General features: G+C 36.0%; 1 protein-coding gene across 2 annotated transcripts; it reads right to left on the minus strand.

The window, feature by feature from the left end:
- Positions 1-3418: 3418 nt before the first annotated feature.
- Positions 3419-12876, minus strand: LOC145772270 (potassium/sodium hyperpolarization-activated cyclic nucleotide-gated channel 2-like). Of its 2 annotated transcripts, none has more exons than XM_082584135.1 (10): positions 12180-12876; positions 10880-11062; positions 9989-10123; positions 9433-9594; positions 8728-8952; positions 7848-7997; positions 6471-6602; positions 5274-5399; positions 4631-4775; positions 3419-3623 (listed from the first exon to the last, which is right to left on the minus strand). In XM_082584135.1, the coding sequence occupies exons 1-10, from the start codon at positions 12825-12827 to the stop codon at positions 3490-3492; spliced, it is 2040 nt and encodes a 679-aa protein (XP_082440261.1). In that variant the 5' UTR covers positions 12828-12876; the 3' UTR covers positions 3419-3489. The 2 variants fall into 2 exon arrangements, with proteins under 2 accessions (XP_082440261.1, XP_082440262.1); XM_082584136.1 differs by having other exon boundaries at positions 3419-3619; positions 4627-4775.
- Between the last annotated feature and the right edge of the window lie 267 nt (positions 12877-13143).

A 13143-nucleotide genomic window follows, 5' to 3' on the forward strand; every position in this document is an offset into this window, starting at 1 on the left:
AATGCATAGGTCTTGTTGGGAATGGGACAATTCTATATTGAAGACTTTTGCGGTGGCCCTTTGAAACCTCTTGCTTGGTCATTGTGCAAGCTTTTCAGGGCAATTTGCAGTTTGACGTGTAACATGATTTTTGTTTAAATATTAATCCAGCTACACTGCGTTATAAGCAACAAAATTTTCATGATCTTTTAATGTTTTTTTTTAATATTGTTGTATTTACGCGCTACCGTTCTATTGTATATTTTGTTTGTCCAAATTACCTTTTTGCGTGCCATACTGTCAACAGAGCTTCCAGGTGCACACATTATCTGGATATCCCCATATAAAACGAAAAAACATTAGCAAACAAAACAATTAAAAGTTTATTTAACAAATGTCTGATATTAATTTATTCATTGCAACGTAAATGATATTTGTGAAGGTTAAGGACCATTGTAAACAATAGTTAATTGTAAACAATAACCATCGGTCAATCACATGTTTAAAAAAACAATACTTTTCTGTGATGCAGCTCATGAAGAGAATATTACCTTCGTGAACGTCAAACAAGTTATCTTTAAGTGAAAGACGCAAGAAGCGAATCTGTAAGGTAAAACGTTTATCAAGCCTATACTTTTGGCCACAGATGGAAAAAAAATGTAATTGCAGAGTAAATAAACAAACGCAAGTAAGCGATGAAATGAGAAGCGAACAGTATAACTTTGTGGTGCAAATAAAGCAACCCAACTCTTTTAAAGAAGTCATGAACTCTGGCCATTTAAGCAAAGTTGTTATTTTGAACCACAAGCGGAAATTTATGCTCAGAGTTTGCAACTTACCGTTGCAAATTGACTTAAAATTGTGATCTTTTGTGCGTGCTGCTAATAAAAAAACAATATAGGTTTGTGCAGAAATGCAGCCGTGACGCTTTCAATTTCCGACACGGCCAAAGTTGTATCAGCTGATAAGTCGGATAAGAACATTACTGGTGCTTTGTACTGCCGAGATTGGGAAATGTAAAGGTGGGAAATTTCGTGCTGACATTGCCAACTAACAGCAATCTACAACAGATATTCAGTGCGGTCATCAAAGAACAAATTGACGCCATGATCAAGTACTTTTTCAGAAGTTTACCACCGGCACGCTGACTGCTATATCACCGATTAACACACTGATAATCGCTGCTTATCAAACTTAATCTCATTATCAACGTCAAACCCATCAAAGATTCTTACCCATCACCATGGACAGATCATTGAGTGATTAGACAACCGTCAACTCCCTGCATTCAGAACAACTGTCAAAAATTCTCAGAAATCTCTAAATAAACGCTCATTTGGTTCGGTAATAAAATATCGTATATGTTCAAGTTTCTTGGTTTATTAATTGCACGAGTATGTAGCATAAGCTATTATTTACATTATTGGACCAGATATTTTAGTAGTTGGATTGCATAATTTGCTTGCTATAGTTAAGTTATTTTTTTTAGGAAATTCTATTCCCTGAAGGTGTTGCGACCGTGCCAAATCCTTTCAACATAACTTACTTCGTTCACAAGCACGTTTTAACGTTTGCATTTTGTCGCTTCTACCTTTTCCCGACCTTTGCTATGTTGACGTGTATTGTTTTTGCTGTAATGGTGAGAAATAAAAAACAACTGAAATGAAAAAAAAGTTTTCAAAATTTTTTCACTCAATATTGATGGTCAAAATGGTGATTGTAGGTTTTTGCAATTAACCTGACTTTTGGGCATGTTATTGCAAGTAAACAGTTTGCCGTTATTGATGGAATACCAAATCAGCCCAAACAAGTTCCATGTTTTTTAGAACCTACACAACAAAGCTTATATCTGTTCTGCTCCAATAGTCGGTTTGCTAATTGTATGCGCAACACAATGTCTGTGGAAATCGGTCGAAATAGCGTCCTTCTTTTGTCGTATTCAGACTTGCACCAGACAGTTCAAGATTCAATCAAATGGACCGAGGGACAAGGGAGCCAATCTTTGTGTCTAACTTCAGGCATGTTTAAAATGTCTTACCAAAGCGGTCGGATGGCGCAGAGGATATGGTGCTTGCTTTCCGATCATGCAATCCTGGCTCGACTCCTGGCTAAAACTGGTTGTTGATAAAAACCGCTCACCTCTACCCAGGGTGTAATGAATTGAGTGGGCGTAGTTTCTGAAGGAAAGGCGGCTGAGAGAAAGGAACTGGCCACCTTACTCTCCTTAGTGCCGAAGGCTTAGTATAATGAGAACCTTATCATCTCATCTCCCAATGCTTGGATTCAAGTACTCACCTTTACGGTTTACCAAAGACACTGTCACATGCCTTTAAGCGGTGTCGAACAGACGCCCTTTCGAACGCCGAACCTGAGCTCTCATCACTCGGTCAGGCAGCAGACTATAACAGCAAACCGAAATTTACATTTCGTGCCACATTACGGCGTTTCTCTATAACAATCCCAATTTTTAACTTTGGGTTGTTTTCAAACATTTTTTATAAGAGATATGTTTTGTAAATTATAAGGTTTTACTTTAGTTTTTAATTTTGTATGAAACTCAGTCAAAGGATACCTTGCTTGTGCTTTATAACTTCAAGCATACGGTATCTTTAACGTTTCAACATAGTTTTTATGATCTATTATGAAAATTTAATTGTTGTGCATAACCATGCATTTTGCTGTCAACTACCACGCCTTTTTAAATACTTAATTAATTAGCTTAATCTTATAAAACACGTAAAAACTTGGCTATAACAACCAGCTTCTAGATTGGTGATCTGGGAGATTTAATTTGTTGGACGTTTTTTAACACTTTAATGATACTCATTTTTAAGCGCTCTGCATTGTGAAGAGGCTGCAACATTGTGCTGTGAAAGTGCTCTGACTTGACAGTCTCTAAAACACGTTTCAGAATAATATAATGCAGACTACTTCAGCGCAGTCGAGGAAACATCGCTCTGATTTGTTCTTTCATTATTTAAGCCCACACAAGAAGATAAGTTCAACGCAATTTTTAGATGATTTGTTTGAGCTTATCGATTAATATCGCACTATAACAGTTAATAAAGAATTGTTCTATTTTGCATGATCAATAAAATCCGGGAAATAAGAGTGACAGGCAAATCGTTGGCTCTTTTTGGCTTCCAGTAATATTTAGAAAAAATGTGTTTATCTGAAATCAGAATAATAGAATCCAATACACAGTAATTAAACTTATGATTAGATTGAAGAGCGTTCATGTTTTAATATTTTCAGGCATGTTATTTATTATTTGAAAATTTGGGTAAATTGATAGGAAGACATAAAACACATCTTTTTGTCTTGCTAATAAGCCGCATGCTTTGTGTGGGTGTAAAACTAAATTAGCTTACTGTAGCCTACTTTAAAGCGTCTGTCAGATGCTCACAATATTCGACCATGCGCTCTATATAAGTGGATTAACACACTGCATAAACTGTATTGATGCGACAGCGGTGGTAGTATGAGAGATTTATCAAAACAAGCGCCTCATTAGGCTTCGTCATCCCAGACATTAGAAGATTCCTCTGCAATCTCCTTAAGTGAACTTCGGTCTGGCATAAATGTCCGTTCTTCATCTGATGAACGACCAGGAGAATGCAATCCATCATTGTGGGCGAAGCTCCCTGTAAGAAAATGTTTATTTAGTTATCTTTGTTGGTTACCACGATTGTGGATTGACCTGGGGTGATTATTCCTGCTTCTTTGTGTTTACTTTTTATATACCGGTATCATCGTCATCAGCCGGTCATGTCACTGCTGGCAGATGGCCTTCACATATGTTTCCACACCATTCTGTCTTTTGCTGTTCTCATCCAGGTGATGCCAATCTTTTCTTCTATGTCATCTCGTTATGTCATACCGGTATGTGTGGTAGTAAAGGATGGGACGGTTTGGCGCTGAAAGCAAGGAAGCCAGTTTTCTTGCTCACCTTTAGACATTATCACCATGGTAATTTTTCGTTGTTTTCTGTGAGGCATAGCAGATCGTAACCGCATGCTCACTGTTGCCATCAAACGGACATCCTTAAGATTATGGATTAGAAACTCTCACCAGCACCACTACACCATATAATGCACAAGTGCCAATAAGTTGATAAGTTCAGTTCATTGAGTACGAGTCGTAGTTTGAACGATTTTGACTCATTATTATAAGCCCATGCAGGTCGGAAGAAAACTTTTTTTGCAAATCAATAAAATTGGGAACTTTGTTTGGTTTTTCATTGTAAATATATTAGGCCTGTATTGCGTTGTCAATTTTTTTTTTCGCTTATGTATTGAAGTTTAAGCAAGTGATATCAGAAAATGAACTTGCTATATAATGGAACTTCTACTTTAATTCTGCGTAATCTATGTCAGTATTAGACTTAACCCCAACAATAGATTTCTTTGAAGTACGGTAAAGATAAAAAAAATTACCGACAAAATGTGTATCAAAACTTTAATCAAAGGACAAGATGAAGGCTAATTATTATTATTATGCTACACATTTTTTTACAGGGTTTGATTGCTTTGTGTTCAAAAAACCGCGGTGCTAATGTTAGACTAAATCAAAAAAGTTTTGTACCATTTCTTTCCTGACCACAGTCGACAGCCGATATAACTTACACATACGATAAGCGACCACAACTTGCCTGCTAGTCTGTTATGGACAAAGTGATTAATTCTGAGTCTCTGCAATGGAAATTCATCCAAGACATCATTGAAATCGTTCACTGACAAAGAGTACAGGTAGCAATAAGTTTCCGCTACTACACTGGCTACTCGACGCAAATTCGGCTGAAAACAAAAAAAACAAGGCTGTTTGTTTTTCTCACGACACTCAGGCTGGAAGCTATCGACGCCTATTACAGTACAGTGAAGCAAACTAACTTTCTACCTAAGACCATGAAGACCTAACATAATCCTACTGGCAATAGTCGTCACAAACAAAATATTCATGAACAAACAATGATCTTAGGTTTTAGGTTTAGTTGGTTTAAGGGCAACCGCTTCTTCTGCTTGTCTGTCTATTCCATCTGTTGGTCTAAGATTACTGTTTACTTTTAAAAAACTTTGTATGTTACCTTTTTAGCTCTTTTTATTATAGTGGAATGCATTTTTTAAATGCTTGATAAGGGCTAGATGTAAGCTTATAGCCGTAAACATTCTGCCATCTTCTTGTGTATTATAGCCTAATTGCTTGCTTTCGTTAGTTATCTCTTTGTCCTTTCCACAAAACAATATTACTGTGCATAGTACGGTAGCTCACAAAAAAAATATTTTAAAAAGAAATACCTGAAGCAGGGCAATTTCTCCAAAGTAACAACCATCTGAGAGACGTTGCTTGATGTTGTGCCGGCTAGATGTTATGACTACTGTCCCACGACTGACGAAGTACATCTTGTGACCGAGGGAACCTTCCTGAAAGCAATGTAAAGTTAAATAATTAAAAAGCAATCATACATAGGCTAATCTACACCATAATCCCGGGCAGTGATGCAAAAGAAACGGCTTCAGAAACGCTACAACCCTGCAGAACCCACAACTCAGACTCATAGATATTTACATGGCTGTAAAGTTGGATTATAAGTAGTCTCCCGGAGTCCGTTAACATCAACATCTAATTTTAACGTTGACGATGAAATTAACTCCAACACTCGAAAACAAGTTATGAAATGCTATCTTAGGACTACGTTACTTTACAATGCAAAAACATGGACATTGTCATCACAAATGGTAACACAACTAGAGGCATTTGAAATGTGAGTTTATAGAAGAATGGTTAAAATTTTATGGAAGAATAAAATCACATATGAAGATGTACTATTTTGAATGCAAACCAACATGGAAATTCTACAAACAATTACAACGAGAAAGCTGAAGTATCTTGGTCATATAATTCGCAATAAGTCTATTCAAAGACAACTGCTTGAAGGAAAAATGAATGGAAAACGGAGCAGGAGTGGACCACCAAGAGTTTGGATTACTGATATTAAAGACTGGTCAGTACTTGATTACAGAACTGCAAAAGAAAAATATCACCACAGAGAAACTTGGCGCTTCATTGCCTCCAACCCTCGACGAGAGGAAGTAACTTAATGATGAACGGGTCGAACTTCACAGTCCAATGCAGGGCTAATGCATCAACTAGACAAACCAGGCAACTGTCTAAACTCTAAGGCACATCTTTCAGAGGGAGACAGAGCTTCCTTTTCACTTTTCCAGTTTCATAGCTTTTTTTTAAGTTAGTTTTCTTTGAATCAAAATATTATGACAATGGAGTAAATATAAGAAGTAAAGTAAATGATAGGCTATGCAAAGGAAAATAATTAAACATCAACCAAAGCGCATTTCAGTGATTTGAAATTCCACACTTTATTGTAAATGCTGGTCCAGAAGCCTCTGGGACCGACGGTCTATCTTTTTACCACCCTATTTTGTTTGCCACAAAGGCTAGTTTTGTAGCCTTTGTTTTGTATTGTAAACTCTAACCTGGACAATTGGCTCGTCCATGAGAAACATTTCAAATTCAAGCTTGGTCATAATAGCGATGGCAAAGTACGGATCAGGATCATTGAATATAGGAACTTGCTCAATTAGTTCTCTGCAGTTAGAGTTGATAACCTGAAGACAACTGTAAATTAGATCGTGCATCCAAAAGTGCAACATTTATCAAGTACAGAAATTCAAAGTCGTTTTAATAAATTGCATAACTTAGCTGTGACTCCTAACATGATCTTGTCACAGTGATTATTAACCCAAAAATCACTCTAAGCCTAACCCAAAAATCACTCCAGGCCTAACCCAAAAATCACTTTAACCCTAATCCAAAATCACTCTAACCCTAACCCAAAAATCATTTTACCCTTAACCCAAAATCACTTTAACCCTAATTCTAACCCAACCCAAAAATTACTCCAACCTTAACTCTAACCCAAAAATCACTCTATTTGAAAGTCAATTATCAGGTTTTGCTATAAAAGCGCATGCTGCTACTATTTAAAAAGGATAATATTTGAAAACAAAGTGGCATTAACGTTTTTCTTGGTTAAATCTTTTTAAAACTATATCATGCTATTTATAGCATTCTTCAGGTTTTAACAAATTAAAGGACTCCAACAAGAAATTTTACCACAATTAAACTGATTGACAATTAAAACGTTTTCTTTTACTCCAGAAATCGCAAACGTTAACACAAAACAAAAGTTTTTTTGAAACTTGCTTTTAAAAAGTTTATGAGTTTTACCATGTATAGGGAAGAGTGGGGCACAGTTGGACAAAAAATAGTAAAATAGAAATCCACTCTATATTAAATGTTTAACAAAATCCAATTTTTGCACAATAACAAAGTATCACACTGTTAACAAAATGAGAAAGTGAAAAACACTTAGGCAATGCATATTAAATACTATATTCAATTGAAAAAAATATTGTTTGCGTCCAATTGTACGGGGAGGGGGGTATTGGAAAAGCAATTTTACCCCCCCCCCCCGTAAAATTTTATCTTGTCTCCCAAAAAATGAATTTTTAATGTTATTACAACGTTTAAATGACATTGTATTACATGAGACAATGCACTATTAAAAGATATATTCTTACGGTATGATCTACCTTGTGTGTTAAGATTTAGATTAAGTAAACGGGAAGGCAAGGAAGCCAATCTTCGTGTCCACTTTCAAGCATGCCTTTAAGTGTCCTGCCAGAGACTAAGCCGCATGCTCTTGAGCGGTGTCAAACCTGCACCCTTTCGATTGCCGTTCCAAGGCTTTCACTACTCGGTTATGCAGCCGACACTGCTTTGATCAAAGAGCAAATGGGATCTACCTCTTTATCACAAAAATGCGTAATTCTGTTATAGACCGATTTTACCTCTTCTCTTAAATTGTGATTTAATTCACACAAGATTTTCTTCTCGTCGAACATTTTCCCCTGGAATCTGTTTTCGTAGTAATCCGACACTTTTCTTCGCAAATGAGTGGGAAGTTTTCGAAATTGCATGTATTCTTTCACTTGCATAAACTGAAACCAAACAGTTGCCACTGCTCAAAAGAGTAGAACAAATTCATAACTCTGTTCTTAAATTACAATTGTTATATAAAATAGTCGCCTTATCGTTTGCAATTACTTTTAAAACAACATTTATGAACTTGTGTAAACAATAATGTAACATTGTTTAGTGTAAATTTCGACCCCACATATATATTGCACGTCATAAGCAGTACTGGTGCATTGTTCAAGTTACTTTTTATCAAACCAACTGTTTCTAAATCAGTTTAATAGAAATTCGGATTAAAATTTACGGAAATGCAAATAATGTCAATGGCAAGAAAAGAACTAACTTAAAATTGTATTCTTAACTAAAATTAAATCAACTCTTGCATAACTCTATGTATACAAACAGATTTATAAAAAATAAACAATTAAGAAAGTATCTACAATCTACATTCTACAGCCATGTAGCAGCGTTTACAGCATTCACATAAAACTGTAAAAACTGCAAAGTATTGAAACTGTGGCCTAGATTGAAACGCATAGGTCTACTCAAGCAATGTCATGCAGAAATTCTTGAATAACGGCCTGATGCGGCCGTGACGATATTTAGCCTAATCACTATTCAGCTAACACATTTGTTTTCTTTTTTTTTTCGGTGCGACGCACTTGGAAGAATTTGCTGAACTTGCAACGCAGTTATGACGATTGATGACATTAATGTGCATTAAATTCGATAGTGCCTATTTTTTAACAATACCTTTTCTTTGTAGGTACGTTTCGAAGAATCCATGGACTGAATGAGAGAAGTGGCGTTTCCAATAAAAAGAGCAAAACACATCGCTCCTGACAACATGCTAACATAAGTAACCCACACATCAACTAGACCTTGAGGTGGGAACAGGCCATACCCAATGCAAAGCATGTGACTTGTGGATTTAAACACCGACCAAGAATACTGTTCCCATTTTGAAACATTGACAAGCTGAAACATTTAATCACATCATCAAAAGCTCAATACTGAGTGGCCATAGCTTCATATGGATGAATGAATGTGGATAAATAAGTTTGTAAATAATTCGTTGGTCAAAACAAAAGTAAAGTTAATGGGCTAATTAGACTTGCTGTTTTCCTACGTTTGTTAATATTTTCAATTACAGGGTGTATATACATGTACAAGGATGGGCTGATTATTGTAGGCCTACTTAAAAGAAAAGCATATGCGGGATAAGAGAACCTATCAACTTTACCATAAACTTTGATGCAAGCTTTCAAATTGTTTAAGTGTTTGAACAATTATGCAAGTGCTCGCTCAAGGATTCTTATCCAGTTGGGAATTGAAAGCTATTATGCAGTACAGTCAACTGCACGATCAAAGTCTGAATGAAGTAATGGAGTAGTAAGCAAAACGCCCTTTTGTATCCTTTCCACTAATTAAAGCATAGAAATCAGCTTAAAAACTTACATGCAAATTGCGATCCCTCACCCACGTTTTCTCTGGGAAATTTAAAAACATTGGTATCATGAACTGTAGACATCCATTGAAATGGCAGATAAAAAGCATGAACATGATTTGGTTGAAGATTCTGGCAAACGCAAGAGCGATCTCGTACTTAAAGTTGAATATCTTTGAATTGGAAAATGTATAATAATTAGTAAACCTAATAACGAAATGTCCATTAAAAATTATTATTCAATAATTGATATCTCTTAAAAAATGAGTACAATATTTATGCTGTTATTATGTTGATTCATGTAGGCCAACTGCTGTTGTAGGCTACTTTTTTTTTATACGAGTTTTTGTTCTATTTCTGCTCAAGTTCAGACGGAAAGCTTTGTCTCTTAGCTCATTAAACCTTTGAGAATAAAATTGTAATTTTTTTAATTGTTTGAAACCTAGTTCCAAATTATGGTACATTCTTACTTTGGTTTCAATTTTTTGCGTTTTCCACAAACGCTGCAGTTAAAATGTAAGAAAAAGTTAAATTGTTGAGTCACATTATTATTATTCCCATCGTTACCTCTTCCCATTGTTTCATGTATCTGATGAAACGTGACAACCTCAGCAACCGAAGGAGAGCAAGAATTTTGGCCAATCTAATTAAGCTCAATGCTTTAAATCCATTTACAACCCCTTTATCATTTAATCCTGATTCCTGAAAAATAGGTCATAAAGGTGATTTAGAGGAGAAGGATTCTACATGGAAGATTCAAAAAGGATCACTACAAGGAGGATTCAAAAAGAAAAATCCATAAAAATCAATAGTTTGATAAAATACATTCATGTGATCGGACCTATTCGTACTACAGTATTATGATCGACAGTAGCAGCATAAAACTAAGTGATTGAGCATTATGATAATTTAAGCATTGAGTCAGTTTATGATTGAGTATTATAACTTTAAGACCCTTTTGCCTTCCAACAATACGATCCTGGATCGACGCTCAATTAAGTTCGATGAAAATCGCACCTCTATCTAAGTGTTGTAATTGACTGGGTATATACAGTTATGTTAAAGGATTCTTCTTATTCTAAACGCTTAGTTACACAATACATAAGCTTTTATTTTATTTATCCCTACATGTGACGGGCGATGTCAGTTAAAAGTATACTCAGTGAACAAACTATTATTTTGTGTTGGTTTAATTGTTTGGTTTAATTCAAACTGGTTTAATTCAAACTGGATTAATTGGTTTAATTCAAACTGGATTAATTGGTTTAATTCAAACTGGATTAATTGGTTTAATTCAAACTGGATTAAAAAGACTTCTGCAATCTGCTTCATAACAACGTTGTCTCTTGGCGATGTCACTCAAAAACGTCTTATTTTATCCTGATTGATGTAAGTGTCAAGTGAATAAAATGCTGTACTCAATAAGAAAATAAATAGTCTTCAGTACAAACAACTCACTATTAAAGTGAACAGAAGATCAAAAGGAAATGTTGAAATGAGGTCAATTAGGAACCAGGTTTTTAGGTACATAGCTCGGATTTCGCTTGGGTTAAGGATAACTTCACTATCCGGCCCGTCAATCACAATTCCCGTGCGAAAATTGAAGAATATATCAAGAAGAAACCACACATCTGTAACATACTAAACCGATCAACTGTTAAACAGAAAAACAAGTTACGACGATTCAGACCCATAGTTAGGGGTAAGCGGGGGAAAATGGACCCGCGGGCAAAAGGAACATCTTACTCTTCTTGAAAACAAAACCCGCTAGCGCCACCATTCGTTTGCTGAACCGTGAAAAACCTCAAGAAAACGTTTCTGTCAAAAAGAATGGCAGACTTGATTTTGCACAAAATGTAGTGACGGAAGAGTATGTATTAACCAGAGATACCTAAACTATTTGGACTAGTTTAGGTATCCATGGTATTAACTATTATAGGTGTTGATATAGGTAAGCGGAGTGATAGTTGGTGTTGGCCATTAAAGTTGAAGTTGCTTGTTTGTTAAATCATTTGCAGGAAAACGATTTTCTATTGTTCAGAAGTGGTTGGTTTTTTTGGGGTTTTGAGGTTTCAAAGGAAAAAGAGTTTCACACGATGAATAGCGTTGAATCAAAAGGGACTTTCAGGCGGGACGAAACGGCAGTTTTCTCTAGCAAGATCCCCCTGACGAGGATTGGAAGAATGAATTGGGCGGGAGGCACTGGATTTAGGCTACTGATCAGTGCTGTGTTAAGGTGGAGACCAAGGGGGTCCCCGGGCTATCGTCTCAGGAGGCTCACAGATAATATATTTTTGCGTTTTAGTAGCAACCTATTTACCGTACTGCTTTAAACTTTCATTCTGAGCACAGATGTAGCGCTATAACTTTTTAGATTTGTGTTTGCTATTAGTTACAATTCTGTTATTTTCTGAACTGGTCAGAAACTCACGAAATCTTTTGAAGTAAAAACCTTTCTATTTCCATGCAGTGAAAATACCCACTATATTGTTATGGGTTTGCTTGCCGATAAGGGGAAAAACTCTTCTCGCCCCAAGGCCCACAACAGGCTTAATATTGCACTGCTAATGATACACACAAAGCGTAAAGTATATACAGTATACTACAGATGATCGTAACATAGGGAGCGCCGTTCAATTTTGACAGATGACATTAACGTGCAAAATTGTTTTTATTGATCAAAATGCAGTTAAGCCTACTATTAGGCCTATACGTGGTGTATCCTAAAAAATATTATTCAATGTTTATTTAAACATACCTTGAAAGGTAACCATTGGGATTCGTTCTCTTTCCAAAATGCAATAGCAACTGGAATTAAAATGATGTTTATTAAAAGTAAGACTAAGGTCACAGAGTCCCACATTAATCGGAAATTGCTGTATGGATGTATAATCCAACTTCCTGCTCTTTGTAGTCTGTTTTGTTCTTCCATAACCGCTTTTTCACTGCCATAAAGCTTTAAAGACATTTTATTGATTGGGACTGACATTGAACCTGTTGCCGGTCTTTGGAATGGCGTTTTGTGCCTATGATGAACCGGTTTTGAGGCAGATACTCGATCTGGGATAAATTTTTGAGGAATTTCAAACGTTTTATCTTCATTATCTGTATCTTGGCCATCTTTGTCAAGGTCTGTCACACTCCTAATTTTTCGCACAAGATATGGCTCTTCATTCATTGCTAAGGAAGTGAGAGGTATGCGGTTATCATACTCATTGCTAAACCTGCCATATTGGGCTGAGGCGAACGAAGCATTGGATAGTTGGTTTTCGGATTTGGACAAATCTTCATCACTTCCGTTTGTAATACGAATCGCAGGAACTGTGGACAAATTTGCAGAGATTTTTGCACCTTGGTTGGCAAGCAATCCCAATTTACGACGAATGAAGCCCCAAGATGCTGACATAATCTTTCTAAGATTGGAAAATTCAACGATACGACTTTCCAAGGCAAAAGTTTAGCTCTACTTAGTCTTGGCTGTAAGATGATCTTATATCAAAGGCAACATAACTTCCTATGACTACACAATCGTTTATTACGTCACATACAACAATTGGTTGCAGGGTGATTTTTGTAATAAATAACTAATATAGACAAGGCAACAGCACTATACAAATGACTGACACAAACAATAAATAATAACAAAGTTTTCTGTCTTAACAGTTTTGTATCAAATCAAGAAGTGTTCAATAAAAAACAATCGAGCATTTACAATGACAGAC

Source organism: Aplidium turbinatum, chromosome 6 (assembly GCF_918807975.1).
Source record: "Aplidium turbinatum chromosome 6, kaAplTurb1.1, whole genome shotgun sequence".
Classification (NCBI taxonomy): domain Eukaryota; kingdom Metazoa; phylum Chordata; class Ascidiacea; order Aplousobranchia; family Polyclinidae; genus Aplidium; species Aplidium turbinatum.